This window comes from Podarcis pityusensis (genome assembly GCF_964106645.2).
Source record: "Podarcis pityusensis genome assembly, chromosome: 3".
NCBI classification, from domain to species: Eukaryota; Metazoa; Chordata; class Lepidosauria; order Squamata; family Lacertidae; genus Podarcis; species Podarcis pityusensis.
In genome coordinates, this window is record NC_138026.1 from 107,712,322 (window position 1) to 107,739,109 (window position 26,788).

General features: G+C 40.1%; 1 protein-coding gene across 2 annotated transcripts in view; it reads right to left on the minus strand.

Moving 5' to 3' along the window:
* The window catches only part of FBXO11 (F-box protein 11), a 70,035-nt gene that overhangs the window by 14,825 nt on the left and 28,422 nt on the right, over nucleotides 1-26,788 (minus strand). The window contains exons 2-9 of one of the 2 annotated variants that reach the window (XM_081000902.1): nucleotides 14,666-14,793; nucleotides 14,372-14,453; nucleotides 8,551-8,692; nucleotides 6,480-6,609; nucleotides 5,171-5,254; nucleotides 4,951-5,083; nucleotides 427-533; nucleotides 224-335 (exon numbers count right to left, since the gene is read on the minus strand). In XM_081000902.1, the coding sequence (XP_080857028.1) occupies nucleotides 224-335; nucleotides 427-533; nucleotides 4,951-5,083; nucleotides 5,171-5,254; nucleotides 6,480-6,609; nucleotides 8,551-8,692; nucleotides 14,372-14,453; nucleotides 14,666-14,793 (918 nt within the window). Of the gene's footprint in view, nucleotides 1-223; nucleotides 336-426; nucleotides 534-4,950; nucleotides 5,084-5,170; nucleotides 5,255-6,479; nucleotides 6,610-8,550; nucleotides 8,696-14,371; nucleotides 14,454-14,665; nucleotides 14,794-26,788 lie in introns of both variants that reach the window. The other variant, XM_081000901.1, reaches the window with a different exon arrangement.

Here is a 26,788-nt window from a genome sequence, read left to right on the forward strand (position 1 = left end):
CCTAGCTGCATATTGGGTGAATGGTGGTGGGTTAATGATACTGGGAGGGCAGGTAGAAGAGAGTGGTCAAGATGCTTCCCAATTCCAGTAGTGATGGGCAGGAGAAGGCACGGCTGGATGGCTGATCACTCTCGGGGGCAGGCGCCTAGTTGTTTGGTCTCCAGCCCTTGTGCATCTTGTACACCTGTTACTTCATGACAGTTTTAACAGAGAAATTACTAACCTGTACAAGTACTTCGAATAATACAATGGTCTATTATTGGGCTGCAGTTAACTGTAATCTCTAAGCAGTGGTGAGCATTGTGATGTTGTGCAGATTTATCATCAGGGTTAAACTGAAAGTAAATACAATAACACTTGTTACAAGCCATCCATTTCTTTCAACTCAAGTAATTTCAACTTAAGTGCTTGCTCCCATGTTCTTACCCTGATTGTCATATAACCAACGTAAGCATCCTCAGATCCCTCCATGAAGACAAAGGTTGAATCTCTTGTGTTTTCTATAATGACCTTATCTGCCACTTTCCCGGGTGCTGGCGGGGGAAAGAATAATAAAGCTGAAGGTTGAAAATGCACAGCATATTTCCAATACAACCTACAATTACGTTGTTCCAGCAATAAGCTTTATACTTCCATTGTGACTCAGGATAACAGCTCTGGGTCTTTAAGTACAGACATTCAGTCTCAGATTCATTCAGTAAGTTCATTTTACAAGAAACAGAAGGATCTTTCTGTTAAGTTTTATCGAAGTCCAGTTCTCAACAGACCAACTCCCAGGTTTTAGATGGAAACATTTCTTCAGTTAAAAGCTAATAGAATTACAGTGGTGACCCGCAAGACGAATGCCTCGCAAGACGAAAAACCCGCTAGACGAAAGGGTTTTCCGTTTTTCGATGCGCTTCGCAAGACGAATTTCCCTATGGGCTTGCTTCGCAAAACGAAAAAGTCTTGCGAGTCTTGCGATTTTTTCCGCTCCCCCCCCCTTTTTCTAAGCCGCTAATAGCCTTTTAGCCGCTAAGCCGCTAAGCCTTTAATAGCCGCTAAACCGCTAATAGCGCTAATCCCCTAATCCGCTAATAGGGTTGCTTCGCAAGACGAAAAAACCACTAGACGAAGAGACTCGCAGAACGGATTATTTTCGTCTTGCGAGGCACCACTGTAATAAAGTGCCAACTGATTTCTAGAACAATCATTATGTATTTGCTGAAGAATCTGCTTTAATGTTATACTTTAAATTAGACTCATAGAATTATGGACTGGGAAGGGACCTTGGTGAGCGTGCCAAATCCTGACCACTAGACCAGGGGTTGGCAACCTAAGGCCCATGGGCCACAAGCGGCCCACGGGGGTCGTTTAACCGGTCCACAAGCCGCCCCTGAACCAAGCCACCCACTTGGCGAGTCCCCGCGCTCTGCGCTAAACCAGAACAGCATGGCGCAGGGACTTGCTTCCGCGGCACCGGAAATCGCATCTGTGCATGCGCATACGCCAGAAATCACGGGCGTGCACACTCACAATCCAGTCCACAGAGGGATCTCCGTTGGAGTGAACCGGCCCAGGCGAGGTAAACCTTGCCAACCCCTGCACTAGACCATCCAGGATGTGCAAGGAAGCCACCTTGGTGGTCATCTAGTCCAATCCCTGCTCAATGAATGATCAGTCATGCAGAATACTACTATAGCATCCCCCACAGACAACAGATCCCTGTTTCTATTTTTAACTATGAAGCTAAAGCTTTATTAAATAAATTGCAAGACATTTAATGCTAGTTAATAGCTCTTTATTTCTCCAAAACCTTTTTACACACTTCTTCACTACTTTTTTTAAAGGCAGTTTACAACAAATGAACACCAACATTTACTAGTATCCAAATTAGTGTAAACCAATATACAGTCGTACCGAGGTTGCTGAACACCTCGGAACTCGTACATTTCGTCTCCCGAATGATCAAAATCCGGAAATGAGTGTTCCGGATTTCAAATGATTTTCGGGTGCCGAATGTCTGGCGTGGCTTCCAATTGGCTGCAGTCAAACAGACTTCCGGAATGCATTCTGTTCCAGAACCAAGGTACGACTGTATTGAGTTGGTTGAAGAAGTCAGATGTTTTTTCAAGAACACGTGTGCTATTCTTAAGAAGCCAGCAGGGGGAGCAGAAAGCCACAATCCAACATTCTCATTTTGATGGCGGAAGTGCAAGTTTGCAACTTAAGTATCAGTCAGAATGAAAGGACCTACAAGCTAGATTCAGTATAGAAAATATTTATTTCATGCAGCTTTAGAATTTCTCCTCTTAATACTTGTGAGCAAAGTGGTTATAGTCAATCCAAACAAGATGTAAATACTGTTGATTGCCCCAGATGAATGGTATCCAATTTGTTTTGGAGGGGGCTGAACTTCTCCCAAGGGATCAGATTCATAGACCAACTGTGCTCTTGCAGCCAGTATTGTTGCTGAAAGGGTATGTGGTCTCAAAGCACCTCGCATCATCTTAGGCTGACCTACCAACTGCATCTCGTAACAACTTGCTTGGCTTACTGTGGCTGCACTGCCTCTGAACATGGTCCAGAAAGTTCAGATTATCAGACACAGAGCAGCAAAGCTGGTCAATACGCTCATCTTACACAACTACATCGTCTGCAGTGGCTTCCAGTTCATTTCTGGGCCAAATACAAAGTTATGGGGTCACCTCTGCTCACAAATACCTGCACAGATCCTAAGACCATCTTCAGAGGCCCTTGTTGAAGTGTCCCTGCTGATCAAGACAAGGCACATGGCTAGCAAAGAGAACTTTTCAGTGGAAGCTCACCTGACACCTAACAGTATGGTCTTTTTGGTGTGTGGTGAAGACATTTTTATTTCGCTAGGCACCATTTCACTGATTTTAGACCTTGGGCCCTACTGGCTTTATTCTGACATTGTTTTAATCAGTGTTTTCTGTTCATGTTACGATTATTTTTATTTTATGGTTTAAAAATATTGTGCACACTTTCTAGAAAAATACTGCAAATAAAGCAGAACAAGCTAACTACTTTAAATAGCTGGCTAAAAGGGAATAGGCATGCACACCACAAAGACACCAACTAATAGGAAAAAAGAAATCAAATGCCATAGTTCTCTCTCAAGGAAGGAGCTCTTTTAACTGACAAGCTGAGAGAGAAGTGAGCAAAGATACCTGCCATTCTCCACCTACCCCTTATTTCTGGGCAGCATGGTTGGGCTCCAGATTCGTGGAGAATCACAGCCCTGCTGCCACAGTAGTTAGTTGCTGTACGCCTGCTGTCATCTAACTGAAATAGTATTTTCTTTTGATTAACGTTGTTTGTCTGCAAGTAATTGCTCTAGTAATTATATATCTTTCTACACACCTTATGTATCATCACCACAGACAGAAGAGCAAACACATTCATTAGCTGTAGACTGGCATTCATTCTGTTTGGGCAATTGTTCTGTAGTTTATGACCTTTACCTAAGCAGAAACAAATCAGCTGCACCATTCAGGGCTGAGAGCGAGTTTTCGCCATGATCTCTGGGGCTAAACAAGTTGGGGCTAACCTGCTGGGAGCCGGAAGGGATCTGCCCTGCCTCTTTCCACCTGCCTTGGGGCGGGGCCTGACTGGCTCCATAAAGGACTGTTGCTGCTGCTGCTTGATAGAGAGGGCTCCTTTTTAAAATAGTTTTTATTTTTTATGTCCTTTTAAATTGAATTTTCCCCCCCATTTGGTTGTGTACCTTTTGATGTGTTTTATTTATTATTTATGACTTTTGTTATGTTGGTAATTATGTAAATCTTGTCATGTTGTAAGCCGCCTTGAGCATTGTTCTAACTATGGAAAGGCAGCATACAAATAAAATGATGATGATATGAAGAACTACAGCATGACATAAAGGACGTCCCATAAGTTGATACGCAAAGTGATAGGCTGTATAACAACAACAACAACAACAACACAACAATAATAAATAATAATTTATTATTTATACCCTGCCCATCTGGCTGGGTTTCCCCAGCCACTCTGGGCGGCTTCCAACAAAATATTAAAATACCATAGTCTATTAAACATTAAAAGCTTCCCTAAACAAGGCTGCCTTCAGATGTCTTCTAAAAGTCTGGTAGTTGTTTTTCTCTTCGACATCTGGTGGGAGGGCATTCCACAGGGCGGATGCCACTACCGAGAAGGCCCTCTGCCTGGTTCCCTGTAACTTGCCTTCTCACAGCGAGGGAACCGCCAGAAGGCCCTCGGCACTGGACCTCAGTGTCCAGGCAGAATGATGGGGGTGGAGACGCTCCTTCATGTATACTGGACCAAAGCTATTTAGGGCTTTAAAGGTCAGCACTAACACTTTGAATTGTGCTCGGAAACGTACTGGGAGCCAATGTAGGTCTTTTAAGACCGGTGTTATGTGGTCTCGGCGGCCGCTCCCAGTCCACCAGTCTAGGTGCTGCATTCTGGATTAGTTGTAGTTTCCGGGTCACCTTCAAAGGTAGCCCCACATAGAGCGCATTGCAGTAGTCCAAGCGGGAGATAACTAGAGCATGCACCACTCTGGCGAGACAGTCCGCGGGCAGGCAGGGTCTCAGCCTGCGTACCAGATGGAGCTGATACAGCCGCCCTGGACATAGAATTTACCTGTGCCTCCATGGACAGCTTTGAGTCCAAAATGACTCCTGGGCTGCGCACCTGGTCCTTCAGGGCCACAGTTATCCCATTCAGGACCAGGGAGATCTAATACAGATATTGGGAGATTATATATTTTTATTTGGGCAGTAGGTAATTTGAAGATGCTCTTCTCCTCCCTCCAAAAAAATCCAATAAAAAGTGCTCTGTGAAACAATAGAGTACAATGGAGTCACATCATCCATGCTTCCTTTTCTTTCCCTGCTATCCAGAAACATTCAGGAGAACAGCACTTTTATCTACTGATACTAGGATGCCTTTCAAATTAAATACCTGCACCAATCATGGTGATTGGAGATTCAATGTATATCCACTCGTCCGTGTATATGCCAGAATGAACAAAGATAAGTCCATCAAAGTGAGCTTCTTGAACCCCACCCAATGCATCTTCAATTGTGTCATAATACTAGAAGAAAACAAGAAACAGTTGTAAGACAAATAGCCACAGGAAAGGCATGTCGATATTCACTTGAAGTGATTCAGAAAAACTTACCAACATGTTTTCTCTTCCTTTATATCTTGCTGGGTTACTGTAGAAATGTTCAGCAAATCCTGGCTTTACATGAGCACCTTTATACTGAAAATGGAGGGGGAAAGCATTTTGAGGTAAGCCTACAATGAAGCACGACCTACGGCTTACATTTTAAAAGAGAGAGACAGACAGCACACACAAGCGTAGCATTGCAAAGCTCCTCAAAAAAGTTCAGAGCACTGATATTAACCATGCTCAGTAGGTGGATCTGGAATCCAAGATCTGTCGCTTGCTTCAGGTACAACTGAAAAAGCTGCACCTTTGCCAACAGAAAGGAAACTGAATCTTATTGAAGACTTTGCCTTCCAATCAAATCTGTAACTCTGAGCTAAGTTATTTTCCTCAGTTTCTACACCTCATTCCAGAAGATGACAAACGTCCAAGAACTACATTGCTAAAAAGCAGGATGGGGCGTACACAACACAGCGAAAATGTAGATCCACCATGTTTTGTAGATTACAAGACTGCAGCAATCTTGGCACATCCTCATTTTCCTTCAGATATTTTGTTGTACTTGATTCAAAACTCATCTCCTCATTCAGTGATTTAAATGACTTCTGTCCCTGAAATTACACTTTCTGGTCTTGATTGTAATTATAGACAAACTTAGTTACAGTCTGTATTCTGTCTCACCTTCCCACAATGACTCTGGACAGTGGTGGCAGTGTTCTACACTAAGTCTGAACCACTTCATGGTGCTAAGTCAGACAGCACAACAAGTCAGCCTCTTGCTTGTTTCATCCACAGTACAGTTGCACCAGGAGTGCCCCAGAAACTTTTGACCAGCATGCAATTCATTTACATAAAACCATAGTTTGTTTTTAAACTATGTTTACTATGACATGAGAATCAGGTCAATGCCTCATTCACGAGGAGAAATCTTGCTAAGGACAGTTGCACTGCTGAAGAATGAGGAATCTTATGACAGAAGAGTAAAAAAGTGGAAGAACAAGGGAAGATGAATTTGTATGGGAGAATTAAGGTCAGATTAGAATGAGGAAGTATAGTTGGCAGAGAGCTGGGGAACCTTAAATGTAAATAATTTGAGGTGCTGATTTTTAAGAAGAGACTGAATTGAGATCCCAGTGAAGACACTCTAACTGAAGTGGGAAAAGATTCCGAAAAAAAGGAGAAGTCCAAATGCTCACCAGGCCATAAGGAGGAAAAGGGGGAATTACCACATACCTCCCCCCTTCACCCTCTTCAGCATTTGAAACATTCTAAAACAACATGAAATACAATGAGGAAGCTTTTAAAAAGGCATTCATACCAGTTGCTGAAAGCTTTCCTTCCAGGGATTTGGGTGTTCATACTCTTCTGGATTTATCTGATAAAATTTACCAGGTTCAGGGTGCATCATTGGACGTGTATACTCAAATACTTCCATGTAGAGTCGTTTCCTAAACAAAGACACCCAGAATACAGAAGTGTGAATAGACTTTAACAGAACAAAGGTATAAACCGGATGGAACAAAAATTACGTTAAAAAATTTGGAAACTTGAAAGTGGTACTTTCAGCAATGTTCAAGCTGTTGCTAACTGTCTATTTCCCATTGAACACAGCAGACAAGCAAAGAGAGCTGCCTATTTTAAACAAGTTTGGGAATTATCACTTAAGATAAAAACATAGTTATTAAGAGTAACAATGTTTCCAGATGTGCACTGTTATTTGGGTAAGTGTCTAGGTATGAGCAAAGTTTTAAACATGCGCTTAACAGCATAGAAGGATTTTGCTGAACAGCATCAAATTTAGCACCATTTCTCACTCTTTGTGACTTTTTAACAGGAATAACAACATCCTTATATAAAAAGGAACAATGTGCTCCATCTGGCATCCTTAACTGTATCCAGAGATACTTGACCAAGCCATGTACTAGGGATGGGGCATCAGTGGCCCTCTAGATATAGTTTGATTCCAACTGCCATCAGCTTCAGCCAACATGGTCCATGGTTAAGGAAGATGGGAACTGTAGTCAGCAACATCTGGAGTGCCATAAGTTCCCCATTGCTGCCATATATTAAGCACGTATATAATGGTATACGAAGGAGTGCATTCTGCAAGAATAAATGCCTAGGCATGCTCCTTAGCTGCTATTTGGAAACTACTCGCCTCCCGCAATCAAGGTCTGAACAGCAGTCCCAACCGCACACCTTGGCATTATATCCCACATGTAGCCTGGCTTGCTATGTGATGGAATTCCTTAAGCTTGTAAGACTGGTACCTTTGTTACCATTTTAGGTACAAGGTAAATCTGTCTTATTACCCCAGGCTTTTAGAGGCCTCTGATCTATGTTTTAATCTGCTCACCATTTTTGTGTTTTGTTTTAATGGCCCCTGGTTTGTAAATTTTATCTTTATCCTCCCTGTTACTGTTTTTATTATGCTGCTTTATTCAATTCTTAGTTACCTCGAACCATTCATAAATTGGAGGGTGTAAATCCTAAGACAAGTGTTTCTTTGATGAGATAAGCAGGCTTTGACTGTTGGGTGGGAGGTGTCCCATTTTTAGACTTTTCTATTCATCAGCCCGTCTCCATCAGTAAAATCCAAGTGTTAAAGAGACTGATGTATTTTAAATTTACTTGAACAAGCATGCCCGATTCTAGAGCTTTTAGAGGGAAGAAGTTGGCAAGGAGTTGCATGGTAGCAGTAAGAAACGTAAAGCATATATATGGCTGGTATTATTTACAAGGCTTGGAGCATAATTGGGGGTACTGAAAAACCTGAGCCAAGCAAAACAAACAAGCAAAAATCCACTTTGTGAATGGGAACATATGGCAAACAACATCTGCATATTTTTAAGTGTATTTCAACAATTATGCAGGAACAAATCAATTGTGCCACCTGCAAGCAAGAGAAGACTTGCCTCCATTATGGGCCGAGTGAATTTCACCTGCTCATCTTCAAAGGGTGAAGGGCAAGACCAAGGCTGACCAAGGACAGGGGCAGGGAATATCACCTTTATAATCCTGGCACCAGAGGGACACCACGCTATTTCTGTTCCTGATGCCAGGCTTGAACTGTAACTTTTATTACATCTTTTGTAAGATGCTTTGAGAGCCTCTTCAGACTTTAATGTAGGATGCAAAGTATTCTAAATAAACAAAATTTTATGTAAGATGGCAGATTGCAAGAAGAACCCTATATAACCAGAATCAAAACAGGAGGCACGAGCTACAGAAAAATAATAGTGCAACTTCAGGTGAGCGCGATAGAAATGTAATTCAAGTACCTGCTTTCATTCAAAATAATTAGAAAACATATTCATGAATTCAATTTTTCTATTGTGTATGGCATATATAACATACTTCAGGATAATCAAAAATACCTTTTCACTTACCACAAAATTGGATCATTAGCCAGCTCACTGAAGCGCTTACATACACAAGCTGCTCTACAAAGATCTTGCTCCAGCAAGTATGAGAAGATTTTCAGAACCACTTCATCGGGCAACTTCTCTTGAAGATATTGTTCTGCAGGTGCTGCTATTAAATATAAAACATGAATAACATGACTGATGTTCATAACCTGTCAGGGATATTTCCACCAAAATAGATCATGGACTTTCTATCTCTCAAAAATCAAGTGAATTACCTGAAACAGATTTACTTAGGCAGAAGTTTGACAAAAATCAATGTTATTCAAGTTTTCCATTTAAATATACACATTTCATTTTCTATAGAAAGTTAGGTTTGCAAGCTTTAATCAGTTTGGTAAATCAATCAATAAAAGTTTAACAGCACATTTCTATCCTCTCATTACTGCAACTGGATAAGGATGTGCCAGAACATATCACTGCTGTAGTAGATTTACACTTGTATGGAGATATGCTGCAGAACGCTACACTAACATATACAGGCAATGTATGATACGTGTCTGACACATGACTGCTACATCACGTATCGCAACAACCTGGAAGTGGCTGGCAAAGGGGGCAGAACAGGTTGGAGCAGGCTTGTGTGCACTCAGCCAACGCATGTGGGGATTAGAAACATAACTCCCATGCAAACTGGTCATTGCCTGTACTTATGTCAGTGGAGGACTGCTGCCGCAAGAGGCAAAAATAAGAAGCAGGATGAACATGAAAATTTAAGAAGAGTCTGCTGGATCAGGTCAGTGGTTCAGCATCCTGTTCTCACAGTGGTCAATCATATGGCTATGGGAAACCTGCCTAGCAGGACCTGAGCACAAAAGCACTCTCCCCTCCTGCAGTTTCCAGCAAATGGTATCAGTGGCTAGAAGCCACTGATAGCCCTCTCCTCCACAAATGTTGAATCCTCTTTTAAAGCCATCCTAGTTAGCTGCCATCAATGTTTCCTGTGTTAAGTGAATTCCACAGTTTAACTATGGGCTGTGCGGAAAAGTTTTTTGTCTGTCCTAAACCTTCCAATACTCAGCTTCATTGGATGCCCCTGTTTGGCATCCGTCCGTCTTGGGAGGCAATGGGAGTGTACCTTTGGGGGTGAAGTTCACACTTTATTTTAAGGATGGTTTCATTTCCTGACTTTGGATTAACATTTCCCCAGTAAAAAAACAAAACTGATTTAACTTTATGTACACTGTGCTGAGTACAATTACAGATGCAAATTAGAATTCATGTTAGCTTTTCTACCCCTTAGTTCACTCCTTCTCAACATCTGCAAACAGGTCAAGAGACTGGGCTAAAAAACAATGAGGGTATGCTGTGATGTCTAGGCTGATATTTAGTGAGCCTAGATGAATGTAAAAAATTTAGCATGGGTCAAATCTGATCATTTTGCCTATTCAATTTTAAATATGTATGTGCAAAAGATTCAGAAACTACAATGATGGAGAATGGAAGTGAAAGGGCAGTATTGTGTATTTTGGCCTTACACTCTAGCTTACGTTTCCTCAAACGTGGCCCTCCAGATGTTTCTGGCCTACAACTCCCATGATCCCTAGCTAGCGGTCAGGGATGATGGGAATTGTAGTCTCAAAACATCTGGATGGCCAAGTTTGAGGAAGCCTACTCTAGTTACTCCTTGAAGTCTAGCATGAACTCTCGTGATCTCTCCCTCTTTTTTAAAAAAAGAATACATGTTAGCCTTCACAGTGGGATGTTTCCTGTCTCCATAGCAACTGAAGGTAGACAGGTTCTAGAGCTTGAAGGACAGACTAAAGAACTGTTCCTTATGAAGAACGTCACTTTTTTCTAACTACATATATTTAAACGTAAACTCAAGGAAACTGAGTTTAAAAGAAATTATATAGATACAAGTAGGACCTATTGTTCCTATTATTTAATGAAAAGAATATGCTTTGCAGGAGGATTGCAAATTCTAATCATCACCATCCTAGTTAGCAATATGCTTTCAAGGATTTCTTGGCATGGCTGTCAGGAATACACAATATTAAGTACTTCTGAGGGTGGGAAAGAAAATCACAAATATGGCAAGAATTTGGTTATTCATAGAAGTACTCATTACAGGAGTGTGATTGAGATACAACTTTTAATAATTTACCTCCACTGTAGAATTCTACTTAATTTTTCAAATGCCATTTATTTTAGCTGAATACTAACTAATTCACACGTGTAGGAAAAGAATATCACTGTGTCCCTCTGCTATACTTGCAGCAGCAACCATCATATCAGTGTTAGAAACTGAGATATGAAAGCCAGGAGCTAAATGACACCTTAGACCCACGCCCCTAATATTCTTAAGAGAGTCTCTTCTCCAGTCTTCAGAGAGTGGCTGGAAGTGGGGAAGCAGAAAAAGGTCCTCCTTTCCTTCCACTCTCCAGACAAGCCCTGGATTCTCCCCACACCCCTTTCCTTCATATAAATATATCTTTTTGGCACCACAATTAACAGGTATTACAGGCCTATGCAACTGATGGCAGAGACACCTTGAGTGTCCAGTTCGCAAACAAATTTTGGAGTGGGATCACTGAAGGCCACTGAAACCTTCAAAGATCCCACTCCAAAATTTGTTTCGATTTTAAGCATCACTGTGAGAGTCTGAGGTAGGTAACACTTTAACAAGCACTACTTAAACAGTCATAACTACCTGGCTAGTATATTTCAAATTAAAAGCACATCATACGTTAAACAAGATGACTAAAACCTAAACAAAACATGTAAAGTTTAAAAGAATACAAAGAAAGTTTTCAGGTCCCCAATCCATGAACGTTATACTTGGGAAGAAACCCCATTGAACTCGGTTGGGGTTTAATTCCAAGTACAGTGGTGCCTCGCAAGACGAAAAGAATCCGTTCCGCGAGTCTCTTCGTCTTGCGGGTTTTTTCGTCTTGCGAAGCAAGCCCATCAGCGGTTTAGCGGATTAGTGCTACAGTATTAGGGGCTTAGCAGGCTTAGTGGATCAGCTGATAAGCGGCTTAACGATAAGCTGATAAGCGGCTTAGCATCAGCTGTTAAGCGGCTTAGCCATCAGCTGATAAGCGGTTTAGCGGCTTGGGAAAAAGGGGGGGGGGAGGAAAAAACCCCCGCAGGAACTCGCAAGACATTTTCGTCTTGCGAAGCAAGCACATAGGAAATTCGTTTTGCGAAGCACCTCCAAAACGGAAAACCCTTTCGTCTAGCGGGTTTTCCGTCTTGCGAGGCATTCGTCTTGCGGGGCACCACTGTAACAGGCAGATCCAGATCAGGGTTGAAAGCAACCATTTTTTCCTAAATGATGCCCAAATTGCTCCTTTTGTGCTTATATATTGGATTTTATTGTATAACAGATTGAATTTCTTAACACTGTAAAGCACAGTGCATTACAGTTGCTAAACAGACAGAAAAATCATCAATTGGTCCACCAAGATGCTCAGCAGGTTTCAAATGGACTCTGGATGGGAAGTTCTCCTTCCATATCCCACATGTGTGAAATTCCACCAAAGGTTTAAACTCTCCTTACCCAGCCCCTTATTGGAGCCTCCCCTTCTGCACTGAAGATGAGAGAGAAATGCAAAAACAAACAGGCTGTCACACTGCATCCTCTCTCTCTCTGCAAGCAGTCACTGGATTGCTCCTCTTTTTCTTCTCTCCTCTCCAGATACCCCCCTCCTTTGCAGAGTGTCCCTGACATTTTCAGAATTTTCTCCAGGAGCAGACAAGCCCATTCCTCCAGCAGTTTCAAGGAGGACTGACAGGGATGGGAGGGAGTGTTTCACAACTCACTTGAGGAAAGAGCCAGGCAAGGCAGTGTGAACTTTGCTCCCTGTCCGTTTTCAGTTGATGAGATGATGGGAACGGGATGGAGGGAAAAGATAGCTGTATTCCTTGCCTAAGGGCAGCCAATCTGAGGGAAACGCTGCCTTTCTGCAAGGCCATCTGAGATGCTGGAGATTGCCGGATGCTGCAGCGATCTCTTGGAACTCTAGTGGGAAGGAATTTCTCCTCCCACACCCTCAGTGCCAGTGTTAATCTTAAATCTTAGGCACAATACTGCGCTCAGAAACTGCTAGCACTAACAAAATTTCCTGTCACAAAACGTGCCTAGAACAAAGGGAGTTTCAAACGTTGCTTTAGATGTTCTGCAAGACTTATCCTTTCCCCAGGCTTTCTCTGACCAGCAAGGCCAGGTCCTGTTTTATATGCCAGAATCCCCTGAATCCCTGTTTTATTTGTTTTTATATGCCTTTATGCTGCTGTTTTATTGGTTTTAGGTTGTGTTTTATTTTTATTTTTTAAAAAAAAAAATTGTACACAGCTTACAGATTTTTAAATATTAAGCTGTTTATAAATGCTTTCAAATAAATAAAGATTATTACCACCTCAGATTGCAGAGGGAGTATCATGTTTGGTCACTCTCCTACATTATCAACTCACTCACTACAAGTCAAGTATGTCAGGCAGTGGCCGGACTAAAACATTTCACCTCAACACACTAATTTTCCACGTGTAAGAATTTTCCTCACAAAGGAGGAGTTCCCTGACAACCTGCAGTGTCAAATAGCACAGTTCACATTTATTTTAGTGTGACAGCCGGCTGGACTCAGGCCTCTTTCCTAACCCTGAGTTACATACGGAGTCAAGCTGTGTAGTTTCACTTCCAAAACTAAGGCCAGCTGTGGGCAGATGGACATGGCTTGGGAAAAACTGTCTTGCAGGTCAAAGCAGGACCCCTGTCAGATCAAATAAGGCTAGTGAGCCTGAGATCCTATAGTTTATAAAGGTTTGCTGTTACACTCCCTGTTAGAGACAACTAAAGCAATTAAATACCATCAAACCTCTTAGCATAATCCAAAATGTTTCTGATCATCCAAACAGGGACAAAGTTATTTGTGAAGGTGCAGTGGAATACAGTAACTGATCAAAGGACCATAGGTAAAATGACACATGCCAGAAACACTTGCAGAGGGACACCATGTAAAATAATGACAGAATGTCTGAGCAACGATGGAGGAGCTGGAAAGCTCAGTCAGATGGGTGGGGTATAAATAATAAAATAATTAATTATTATCATCATCATCACCATCATCATTGTCTTTAAGGAACAAGATATAACGGTCATAACACAAATCTTGTATATTTCATTCATTCATTGCTTTTATAGTCATCCTTTTTCTCCGAGGCACTCAAGGTGGCATACACGGTTCTCCCAATCCTTATCTATTCCCACATAACAACCCTGTGAAAAATACAACTCGTATTGGAAGGGGTAATCTCTGAGTCACGCAGTACAGGTTGTGAAAGGTTTTACAAGTCACCAGCTCCTTGAACGGGGTCCACCTACCCAGAAGTGTGCAGGCAGGAAAAGTAGCTACCCAAAGACACCACTTTTAATGGTGTGTAGAAATGGGACTACCATTTTCCTATCTGGTTCAAAGTCATTGTCAGGTTTCTCCTGCCTACAGCTGGTGCCAAACCCCGATCTAGCCCCAGGTGTCAATTAAAAACCCCTCTCCTCTTCTGCAAGGTGAATTGGAAATAAGCCTGTACATACATCCATACACCCACTGCCTCCTCTAGCAGCACAACAACATGATGTATTCTTCAATGAAACCATTTCTGAGAAAAATATTTTTGAGACCATAAAAATTCACTTATGAAAGTCAAATGACAGTAGACAAGGAAATCAGATTACCATTACCATCCCAATTACTTTCTTAAGTTAAAAACTGTTCAATTAAAATTAAAATAGAAAGTTGAGAGACTTTCTTTGCCCTCTCCCTCAAACAAAAAAAGACATTACCTGACAAATCCTGTGATTTTCCAGATACTCTAGCACGTTTTGCTCGATGACCAAAGTTCTCTGTAGCTGAAGTAGAGGCACCCTGAAAAGTTTTAGAAAAGTAAAATTAGATTACACAAAGATCTTCTAATGCATATTGCACATGGTCAATCCTTAACTCCTTTCCGCTTGTGCTAACCCCACATAAAGAATCCTCCACGGCCACCACTGGCCTTCTCCCCATGAACTGTATTGTGCCTGTTGTGCTAGGCAATTACTTCAGAAGGGAAAACATGATTATTAATTTTTAAATACCTCCATACTGCTCTTTGTAGGGCAAGCTGTTCTTTTAGGTAAAAGAGTTTTTCTGCGAAGTTGGTATGGACTATTTTGTGCACCAGGACCAGATTCTTCTGCAACCATATCTGCAGGTACATCATCATCTATCAAGAAACAAAAAAAGAAAAAACTGTTACAAGATTGCAACTGACACACACACAATTTCATTCAAGTCACATCAAGCCAAAAAGGCACAGTGAAAACTTTATATACATCTTGGTGAAATATGCTATATAATTACATTGCTATATATTATTTTGTTGTCAGGATCATTTTAAATTTTCCCAAATTCTTATGTAAGTATGCTTTACACATTAACTGTGAAATGGTTCTCATAAATACAATGAAGACTATTTAGTGGAAAAAAAACAATCTCCAGAATTTATAAGTACTACATACTAGACCTGCCTTTTCCATCAAACTCAAGGTAATTGTGCAACATAAAAACACAAACCTTCCCCTATGGTGTCTTTAAAATACTGACAGCAATATTTTGCAGCAAGTGCAGCACAAGTCAAGAATAGCGACAAGACAGAGCCACTCTAATATACTGTACACAGTATGTGTTGCCAACATGGCACCTGCAGCTGCCATGGCACCCATGAGGACTTCCCCTGGTGTCAGTGAATTCTCTAAGCTCCCACCGTCTCATTTTCCCCTTCTCTGTGAAGGTAGTGATGAAGATAGCTACTGTTCCCCCCTTGAAAAGAACATAATACTGAAGGAGTAAGCTGGAGCACTGATAACTCTCCTGTACTTCGTCCAGATCTATGTCCTTTTCAGAATTCAGATCAGCAGCTAAAAAGAAAGAGCAACTAAGAAGGTAGAAGGAAAAGGGGGGTGATACAGAAGGAGGAAAACAGATTGGCTAAGAGGGAGAAATTAGGATGGGACAGGATCAATGAAATGAAGAGGGATAATGGAATGTGAAAGAGAAGGTAGGTGCACACACAGTTGGATCGAGTAACATTGATTGTCTTGAAACTGCATCATTTATTCACAGAATCCCCTCCCTATAACCACCATCAAATCACAAATCACACCTAAGTCCACTGAATTGACCATAAAATCACGATCTGGTACATTCCACAGTTGCTATGGAACAAAAGCATGGATGAAGGAAGGATATTTATGGACCTTTCTAGTTTTTATCACCACAAAATTATGGGTAATCTTGGTGTCCATGATGTGTTCTGTGAATTGTCAGTGGTTTTGTTGTCATTCTATGTAGAAATTATGAAAATCCATGAAGATGTGTGTGCCAGGACTGCATTTTTGTATTACTGGCAAGGACTGAAATCTAGGGTTGTGGTTTTTTTACTGTGCCGTTCGCCACTGTAAGTTTTAAATTGATGGGGTTTTTTGGGAACCCCATGTAAAGTCATGCTAATTCAAATAATCCATTTTAATTCTACTGGATCAGAACTTTACCTCGACTCCTTAGAAAAGTGAAGCATGTGTATGTGTGTGTGTGAGGGCTCTTTGCTGGGTGGGAGAGATTGATGAGGCAGGGGGAAGCAAACAGAGGACAATGCCCACAGACCTCCCCCCCCCAAATTTCAAGTGTTCCTACGGGCCCAAAAAAGTTGCTGACCCCTCCACTACTGAGCTGGCAAGCATGCAGGAGCACAAATCTTTATTGCTCACATCCACAGGTGCTACAAGTCCCTGGTGTCTTTCGACATTTGTGGGGAACATACTACAATTTACTGCTTCTGCCTTAAAATTAAATAAGATTAATTTAAAGATAATTGGCCTTCTAGCTATTTGCATGACATACCTTCTCCCAAGAAAAGAATGAAAATGAGGGAAACAATTAACTTTTCTTGATGGTGAGATAAAGGTATCTACAGTTAGTTGCTATACTAAAGATCAATAGCTCTAGAATAGGTACAAATCTCTGAAAAAAACAACATAGCATTTGACTTAAAATTAGCAAGCTTCCTAACTGAAATGCTTTATCTAACAATCTTTCTATATTGAATTTCAGTACCTATTCTTTCGAGTAGAAGTTTCATATGTGTACTCTTTTCTTAAAATCATAAAAACTACCAATCTATTTGTGCAGCAAGCTAATCATAATAAAATTAATACCTAATGAAGCTTTAACAGTCATTTATGCATCTTAAATGACTGAACAATATATTACTTTTCAGTAGTTATACCTGTTCTGCATGGCCTATTAAATCATCTAGGTTATCAATTATCAAGCTCTTCACCTTTGTTCAATCTCCCACATACATTTACTTAGCAGCAAATGCATGTGTGTCACTAAATGCATGGCAGAACAACAGCCAATCTCAATGCCCAAGTAGTGATTTAATTTTCCAGACATATGTTATCTGCATTCATATTTTGCATTAGATATCTTATGTAAATATAATGCATTTCATAAGTACATATAAGAACTCCAGTATATTATGACTAAGTCCTTTGAGAAGGGGCCTGAACAGTACACTAATGTACAGAAGGTAACAGAAGACTCACAGTCCAGGAAAGCACACAATCAACATTTCCAGCACTCTCCACTCCAGGACTGGGATGTGTGTAGGTGGGAAAATATCTCTGCTATCCTGAACTCATGTTTATCTATTTCTCTTAACAAGAACCAGTGCTGAAAAGAGCCAAGCTTCTAATTCTGAACTTTGAAGCTCAAACTCATGGACTTCATAAAATAGAAGGTTTAAGTAAACTATAAAAAGCTTCTTAATTGTATGTATTTTCAAGCATTCATCAAATTTATTTTATTTAGCAAAGACAACAGAGGAATCCAGGGCAAATGAGAAGCAAGGATTCGGTGGGCCTGTCACCGCACTGGAGGATAAATATGCTTGGCATACTCCCAGATAACCCATGAAGATGTTCTGAAATCTGCAACATTTGGAAATACTTTTCTACCATCAAGCCCTAAGAGTGGGTCTTCTTTAGCAGTAACTAGCTAAATGTAGTAGCAATGCTATCATCACTAAAATTACTACCTTTGAATCTTTGTGAATTGGCATTAAGAATATTATTTTAAAACACTGTTTATTTTTAAAATGAAGCATTTCACATATTTTGAAAGACAATATATTTATTAAGAGGTCTGTCACTTTCCCTCATAATTGCCCATTTTCCCTGCTATTTTTAAAGTTCTTACAAGTTAGCCTGGGGGAGAAATAGGGCATTCACATATCTGTGTATGCTATAATAAACTTCCATTACATCATCCAGAACTGGCCATTGTACAAAGCCAGAAAATACTTTGGTGGAATGGGAAGGGTGGAGCAAGAGAGGATTCTTCTCTGTTAAGTTTTTCCAGATTCAGCAGAGGCATAACATGAAACACAGGCTAGCCAGAGTTCGCATTTAAAAAATGCTGTAAACCAGAGAGGCAAGTATTTGGGAGAAGACAGGCACTATGTCTAGACTGGTACTAGGGGACCAGCTGAACACAGGATTCCCAATCCTGCGGGGTTGCCTGTAACATGAAAAGCAGAGGCTGGAATACATTTGCAAGGATGTATCTCTCATTGGTATTTTCCCTTTGAAATCTCTCATTTGGCTCCTTTCACCTATTAGCTGCAGAGAAAGGGTTGCAGAAGAAAACCAAAAGGCAGGAGAAGCAGCTAATACTACCTCCACAGTTCCCTACAGAAAATGTTCTGCTACACTGGAGGTAACCAGGTGACGGGGAATCCCAAGTTGTCTGCCAAACGTATCCTTCTGCCTTCATATCCCTCGCCCAGAGTCAAATAATTTTGTGCTGATAAGCCTTTTGATTAACCAGGCGCCTTAATGATTATGTGTGTTTTTAAAAATTAGTATTTTCATATTATAGGCACACATGACCTAACAGATTTGTGATTTTTAACCCTGCAGATAGCACAAAGTTGCCAGGTTAGAAGCCTTCAACGGTGCTATTGATAAGAGTATTGGATTTAGTTTTAAGAGTGTTTAAGTATGTTGGTTTAAATCTTTTTTAAAAAAATGTATGTTCACTATCATTCATTTTCTTTTAAACAGAATTAAAATTTTGAGATATAGATATATAGATATATGTGCATACTTTGTGTTTAGAACAGTTATCATTACCTGGTTATCAGCACTCCTTATAAGCATGCACTGAGGGATGGGGGGATATCAGTCTTTATTACCATGAGATGACTAGCTATCTTTTACATGTTCTGTGTTACATGTGGGTTACATGTGGGTGTGCTGCAGATTGTGTTCCTGGGTTTGTGACTTTAAACCATGACCAAGTGTTGCTGCTATTTTATATTGGAGGGGATGTCTTCTACGTAAGCAAGGCCCATAAGAAGGAATTGTCATTGTACACGATGGGCTGTAGATGACTGAGAATACGTATGGGTGGTTTTCGCTAGGAGCTATAGGCAACATCAAGTAATGTTCTATCACTGCAACTCTGGTCTGTTCCATAACAGATTGCTTCTGAGCACCAGTCTGTCTTTGATAACGTGCTGCTTCACTTACACTGGGTAGGTATTTTAGTGTAAGAAATGGCTTGTACAAACCCTTAAGTTGTAAGTATGTCTGATGCATTTGAACAGATGTGGTTGTATGGCTTGACCAAAGACTGGGGATGAGGAACCTGGTTTCCAGGGATGAGGAACCTGGTTGCCTTCCAGATATTGTTTGACTACATTCCCATCATTCCTGCCCACTGGCCATCCAGGTTGGAACTGATGGGAGTTGGGAGCCCAATAACCTCTGAAGGACTGCAGGTTCCCTATTCCTGTTATATGACAATGGATTTTGTGGCGTGTTCTCTATGAGAGCTGGAAACATGCAAGCTATCTGCAGGTGGTGCTTACATATCCATTATGTAGCTGCACAGTCATCTCAAGAAAATGAACCTACAGCGTGGCCTGGTCTAGGCTCAAACTGATGGCATGGTGAAAGTTACTGAGGTCCTGGTGGAAGTTTTAAGGAACCTCCATCCATGCAACCAGAGGATATGGGTATCATAAATGTATCTCAGGTAGAAGAGATTTAAGGGACAGACCCAGCAGAGCAACTCAGAATTGCAGAGGATTGTTTCTAATCTTCAAATTGAAGTTTAGGATAATATTCTGGTCCCAATCTTGTTTCACGCCCTCCGTCTCCCTTAAGGACAGCAACTAGAAGACACCTTGCAATAAATTAAGAGTATGCCTGCTGGAATACAGAAGTTTTGGAAGCACTCGGTACATGAGGTTCTCTTTCAAAAGAAGAGAAACATATATTTGAAGAGGAGAAAACAAGGTTTCCATGTTGTAAAATTTACTAAGTGTTACCTATAGCAATATGTGATATAGTGTATCAAAATGGAAGACGCAAGCAATGTAGTAGGCCCCTAGGCCTCCTGTCTAAGTTTTAATTTTAACTGATTTCTAAAAACCTTGGGGAGGCAAGCTTCCTTCTCAGAGGCATTCTTAGAATAGGACAGAAAGAGGACAAGGCAGCTAGAATTACGACTCTACTTTCCAGGGTGCCAAGCTAAGCAGCCTATTGTGAGTGTGAATATGGCTTGTTATTTTTAACAGATAAGCAGAAGGAGAAATAGGGGGCCACTGTTGTCTTACAAGGTTTTGTGGTGTTTTGTTTTGTTTTGAAGGGGGGAATGTTGCCTAGGCTGGTTATGTTTTTTTGAGAAGAGGAAGGAATGCCCATGACAGTTTCTTTAAGTTCAAAATGTGCCTACAGGGCCAAAAATGTTAGTGGCACCTGAACTGGATATGAAGTTGGCGTTTAGCAACTTAGACCACTGGTTGTTTAGCACTACCCATCCCAATTGTCAGCAGCTCCCAAGGTACACCCCAGAGCTCAAAATAATTTAAAAAACCCTTCCCTTCTCTTTTATGCATGAAATATTTTTTCCTATTTTCCTTTAAAAGCTGCATGATAGGTATAGATGACTTCCAATTAATTTGCATGAGGATTCCCACTTATATATTTAACTGTTTTTATTACATTTTGTACATCTCCTTGATGTGTAGAAGGCAATTAAAAAATAATAGTGTTATTAATATTATTATGCTCCAAAAGGCTTATAAGATCTATGTTTCTTGCCTTGCAGTAGACACAGTGGACTTTGAAAGATTCAAGGATATGGTATCAAGCAGCGCAGAAATATACTTGATAGGAGGTAAAAGTATACTCCTGTCTGCTAGAGTAGAAAGACCCAACTAACCCTATGAGTGGTATACCCACTCAAATTAATGGGAAGGTATCTGCCCATCATGCAGTTTTTAAAGGCATCAAGGTTCTGTAAAGTTCAAAAGTGATAAAATGGAGGCAAAGAAGGACAAAAAATTATATGTAGCACAGAAATTTAAAAACAGATTCTGCATGCACAACATTACAGAAATCAAGGATGGAATCTTTACTCAGATTTATGGTAATCATGATAAAGGACACTCAGCAAATAGAAATCAATGCTATAGAATCAAGAAGTACTTTGATTCCCCACAACTGTATCTCCCTCTTTCCCTGACTGGCTTTATATTATTTCAAACAATATTTTATATTTAGAATGAGTGTTAAATGTTTTCCAGTGCTGGTACAGGTAAAAAATATTTTAATTATTGTCTGAGGTGGAATGTGTCTTGTATTATATAATAATATGTAGACCACAAATATACTTATTATTAACTCTGCTAACCTTATAGTTTAATTAGTCACAAAATTCAGCACTGATAGATAATAATGAAGTGTAGGTTAATGAATGAACAGTCTTTAAGTTATGAGTATGTAGGTGCTAAAGTTGAAAATAATCTTTTACCTTTGAAAGCCCGTTTTTGAAGTCTAGATCTAACACTCCAGCCTTAAGGTCATTTACACCCTAATGCTATGCATATTTCTTCAGATATTAAGTCCTACAAGACAACAGGGTTTATTTCTATGCACAAAATTGCTGCCCTACCTGGGCATAAGTATCATGGAAATAAATAAGAAACTTATTATTATCAATTTATGATGGGGTGGAAGGTTTGCAGGCTAGCAAGGACTTGCTCACAAATTTATTGACAACTGCACAAATTATTATAGCTAGGAAGTGGAAGGGGCAAGGTGAATATAAAATGGAAGAACGGTATAAAGAGGTGTGGGATATAGGTGTTAATGATAAATTAACATGTGCAATTAAGGTAGGACAGGGAATATGCAGGAGAAATGCTTCTGAGGAGATACAGAAGTATTTGTAGAATTTGTACTGTTAAAATGGAAAGGGGTCAAACCGTTGCAAGAGGTGTTGAAATTTTTGAATTTTTTATTTATTTATTATTACTACTTTTTAAAATAAAAATAAAAATTGGAAGAAAAAGCTTTTAGTAGTAAGATACCAAGCCAGCTCTTTTGTTGCCAAGAACACAGAGTAAGACCAGAACTGCTGCAAAGCAGTGCTCCAGAATCAAAATCTGTGCTCAATGGCATCAAAAGTTGCTGAGAGGTCAAGGAGAATTAACAGGGATGCATTTCTCCTGTCTCTCTCCTGACAAAGGTAATCATACACAGCAGCCAAAGCAGTTTCTGTGCCAAAACCAGTCCTAAGCCACAACTGAAATGGATCTAAAAAAATCAGTTTCCTCCAAGAGCACCTGGATCTGGTACTTTAAGGATGTCATCTGAACTGATGCATTATCCCAGTACAGTGGTGCCCCGCAAGACGAATGCCTCGCAAGACGAAAAACTCGCTAGACGAAAGAGTTTTCCGTTTTTTGAGTCGTTCCGCAAGATGAATTTCCCTATGGGCTTGCTTCGCAAGACGAAACGTCTTGCGAGTTCTTGCGAGTTTGTTTCCTTTTTCTTAAAGCCGCTAAGCCGTTAATAGCCGCTAAGAGCCGCTAAGCCACTAATAGCTGTGCTTCACAAGACGAAAAAACTGCAAGACGAAGAGACTCGCAGAACGGATTAATTTCGTCTTGCGAGGCACCACTGTACCAAAAAAAATGCTTAGTGTACAGGTGTTTTTATTCCACTGAATCCTGTTTTAGAACTAGGCTTTCTGAGTTCAGAAATGAACAATTAACATTCTATGATCAATTCAAGAGCGAAAGAAAACCATAAGAGGAGAATTACAGCCACTCTCACATTGGATTATTATTTATGAGATATCAATAACAAGCAGATAATAGAAACCACAATACAGTAAAGACTTCTTTAAACATTATCCCATGCATAATCCAGTTTTCCTATTTCTATCTTTCTCTATCTGCTATACATCAGGAGTACAAACTATCTGGGATGAGTATCAACTACCCTAGCATGTAAAAAGCTGACAAGCAAGGTATGAGTTTACCATCATCTACTATCAGAGGTCTACTGCTCCAATTCCATTTTCAGCTACCTCTCCCCTCAAGTTCTTCATTAAGCAATCCCTCCAATCATGAACTTTGATATGAATCATATAGATATATTTAATATTAAATAAAAATGGCCGCAGAAAAACTCGTTTCATATACCATTGCAAACCTTTTTGTCTCTTTGACTGTGTTTCATGCTCCTAGCTGCAGCGACTTCCCAACTCTAGCCCAGAGCTTTCCAAACTTTTCATGTTGGTGACACGCTTTTTAGACATGCATCATTTCATGACACAGTAATTCAGTTTTACTAGCAAACCAGAGGTTAAATTAACCCCTTCCCAGCCCCAGGAGGAGCGCAGGGAGCTTTCATGCAACACACTTACACACTGCAGCTGACACAGTAGCATGTCATGACACAGAGTTTGGAAAGCTCTGCTCTAGCCTCTTCTCCTTCAACTACATCCTGCAAGGATTATCACAGATATTCATCTTCAGCGCATGCAGTCAAGCACAGAACATACAACGATCACTTGAAACTCATTTATATCCTGAGAGGACTTCCAGTTTTTATATCTGGATCATATTTTCAAAAGATAAACTCATTGTTTAGGAAATGCCTTTGAGGCTCAGCAACACCAGGGATATCCTTGCAGAGAACGCAGCTACAAATTAAAGAAGGCAGCTTCAGAATCCCAAATTTGGAATTATATTATTATGCCTACCTACTGTCAAGTACTAAATACTGGAAGCCCACTGCTGGCCCCAATTTTCCAGTGTGGGCAACCCTAGAATATATGCACATAGCATCTTCGGTTGGTTAGACCATAATAAGATCAAAGTATTTGAAATCTCAGGTGACTCTGGAAACAATTAAATCATTTAGAAGAACATGGAATATATTGGCTAATAGAAACTAATTTGATCCATTTTCACATACTAAACTTACTTTGTGGGGAAACCCCATACTAAGAATTGCAAAAAAGATGATGATATGGAAAAATTAGATAGAAGCAGGTGTATTGACATTAGATCAACTGATAGATGGGGAAGATGAATTTTATACTTTTGCTGTTTTAAGACAAAAATAGCATCTATCAGATGCAGCCCAATGGCAGTAACTTCAATTACAACATCTCCTAACAAGTGTGTTTGGGCCATCAGCCCTTTCAGCTTGCGAGATAACCGAGATATTTGAGCAATTGGACAACTCATTCAAAAATAAAAAGCCAATTATTTTTTATAGACATCTATTAACAATACACAAGTTCAATATGCAGACTGTAAGAGATGATTGGAATAAAGAATTGGAACTTTCAATATTACCCAGACAGTGGGAAAATGTATTAGCTTCAATAGCTAAGGTGTCATTAGATTTAAAATTAAGACTAATATAACAGAAAATAATATTTAGAGTTTATTGGACTCCTTTATGGTTGAATAAGAAAGGATTAGCTAAGATAGCTCAGTGTTGGAGATGTGGCAAGGACAATGCCTCTATGACACGTATGTTTGTACAGTGTTCTTTACTTAACAAGTTTTGGGAGAAAGTGCTCAACAGTGTAACTATGACTCTGCAGAAAAAGTTAAATCTTTCAGCGGAGATTTTATTGAACTTTATACCTGCAGTATGGAAATTATCAACGGGATAATGGAAATGGATTTTCCAGGCCCTAATGGTGGCCAAGAGATTGATATCGAGCAATCAATGGACTGATTTGCCATCAATCACAATTTAGGAACAGACTGCTTACAGACATAGATTCTGTATGGATAAATATGTTAACACTTGGAACGAGTTTATGCAAAATGTAGTAGGCTACTAACATTTACATAAGCACTAGGACAATAACACCATACCAATTTATACAAGAATGTATGGTAATACTGTATATTGCTCTCTCTTTTTTTTTGCATATTTTCACTTTTATATGCTGTTGTTTTCTCCCTCTCGCTTTTCCTTCTTTTTTCCCGTATTACTTTATTTCTTTTATCTAAAATCACCTTAATAAAATATAATTATTATTTTTTAAGTATCTCATCTGTTGCCCACTTACTCCCCAACTCTCTCCTTCTGGCAGCTTCAGGCAATTCAGAAACAGAAAAATGCTATAGCACTCATGCCCAGGTTGTGGTTTTCCCAGAGGCATCTGGTTAGTGCCTGTGAAAACGGAATACTGAACTACATGGATCTCTGGTTTGCTCCAGCAGAGCTCTTCCTATGTTCTTAATGGCAATTAACTGTTCTTAGCTGCTGACCACTTGTGGTTTAGGCATCACTGGCTCCCCCATATTGTGTTTCTGGCCCCTTCATTCAAAGAGAAAGAAAATTGAGATTCTGAGCAAGGCTGCCCTCGGATAAATAGGTGAGGAGTGCCCCCCCATGGTTAGTTTTGTAATGTTGACAAGTTTTGTGTCTTATGCGGGTTAGAAAAACCAAACAATGATAGTGGCCAACTGCATCTAGACTTTCCAAGCAATGTTCATAAAAGGGGCCCTAGTGCTACCTCTCTAATTCAGGGTGAACAGACTTCAGGCTTGTGGGGTCAACTTTGGTTTTTACTAGAACCCCGATACCCAACACCCAGAGTAAAAGAAATACAGTTAGAATTAAAGAATTCCGAACAAAGTAATTTGTTCAAAGTACCAGAACTGAACTGAGTACACCATCCTTCCATACAAAAATCCACTCCTTTTCCTTCCTAGGTTTCATTAGTTTTGGCTGGTGAATCTTGCACAGTGGCGTGTGTGTGTGTGTGTGTGTGTGTGTGTGTACTGCTATTATTAAACAATGGAGAGCAAAAAAACTACGCTGATCTACTGGAAGTCACACTAGAGCAGGGGTGTGATGAAGGTATATCAGCATCAATAGGTAGATTTGTTACTTTGCTACCACAGAATGCTTTGCTACATGGTTCTGGACAAATTATTTGTATTTTTCTTTTTGAAAATATAAATACAACATTATCCAGTTTTGAAACTTGACCTTTCATTGCCTCAGTATCAAGCTGTGTTCGGCTGATTTTTATCTAGAACAAATGACGAAGTTAAAACTGAGAAAGAAAGGTTAAAGGCATGCTACTGCATTTTTGTTTATTTTGTCCTGGCTCACTTTAGATGGTACACGCAACACCAAGCTTAGCTCAGTGTCCCCTTCATTTCAACATGTGAGACAGCTGCCTACTCTACCACCCCTAAGGCCAGCCTAGATTTTGAGTGTATGAACAAATCTCTTAGCAGCACAAATATCCATTAAATGATTTGGAGCAGACATTCCATTATGAAATTAAGATTTTAAATCCCATCTTATATTTTAGAAAAGCAGCAAAGCAGTGCAATTCTAACTAGGCAAACCAATGTAAAACCACTATATAAGATCTTTAAATATGATTTTTCAGCTTTAATATGCAACCAAAATCAAGGGTCAGTCCCTAAAAACCATAGTTAAGGAAGCAGGCCATTGAACTATGTGCTTCCTGGCCACCGCCCTAAACCATGGTTAATAGTTATGCCTAGCATACAGTGGTACCTTGGGTTACAGACGTTTCAGGTTACAGACTCCACTAACCCAGAAATAGTACCTCAGGTTAAGAACTTTGCTTCAGGATGAGAACAGAAATTGTGCAGAAGCAGCAGCGCAGAAGCAGCGAGAGGTCCCATTAGCCAAAGTGGTACCTCAGGTTAAGAACAGTTTCAGAACGGACCTCCAGAATGAATTAAGTTCTTAACCCAAGGTCCCACTGTATTGACAAACTGTCAACATTTTCATTGTCAAAAAATGTCACACATTTTAAAGCATCAGCATTATGTAAACAAAGTT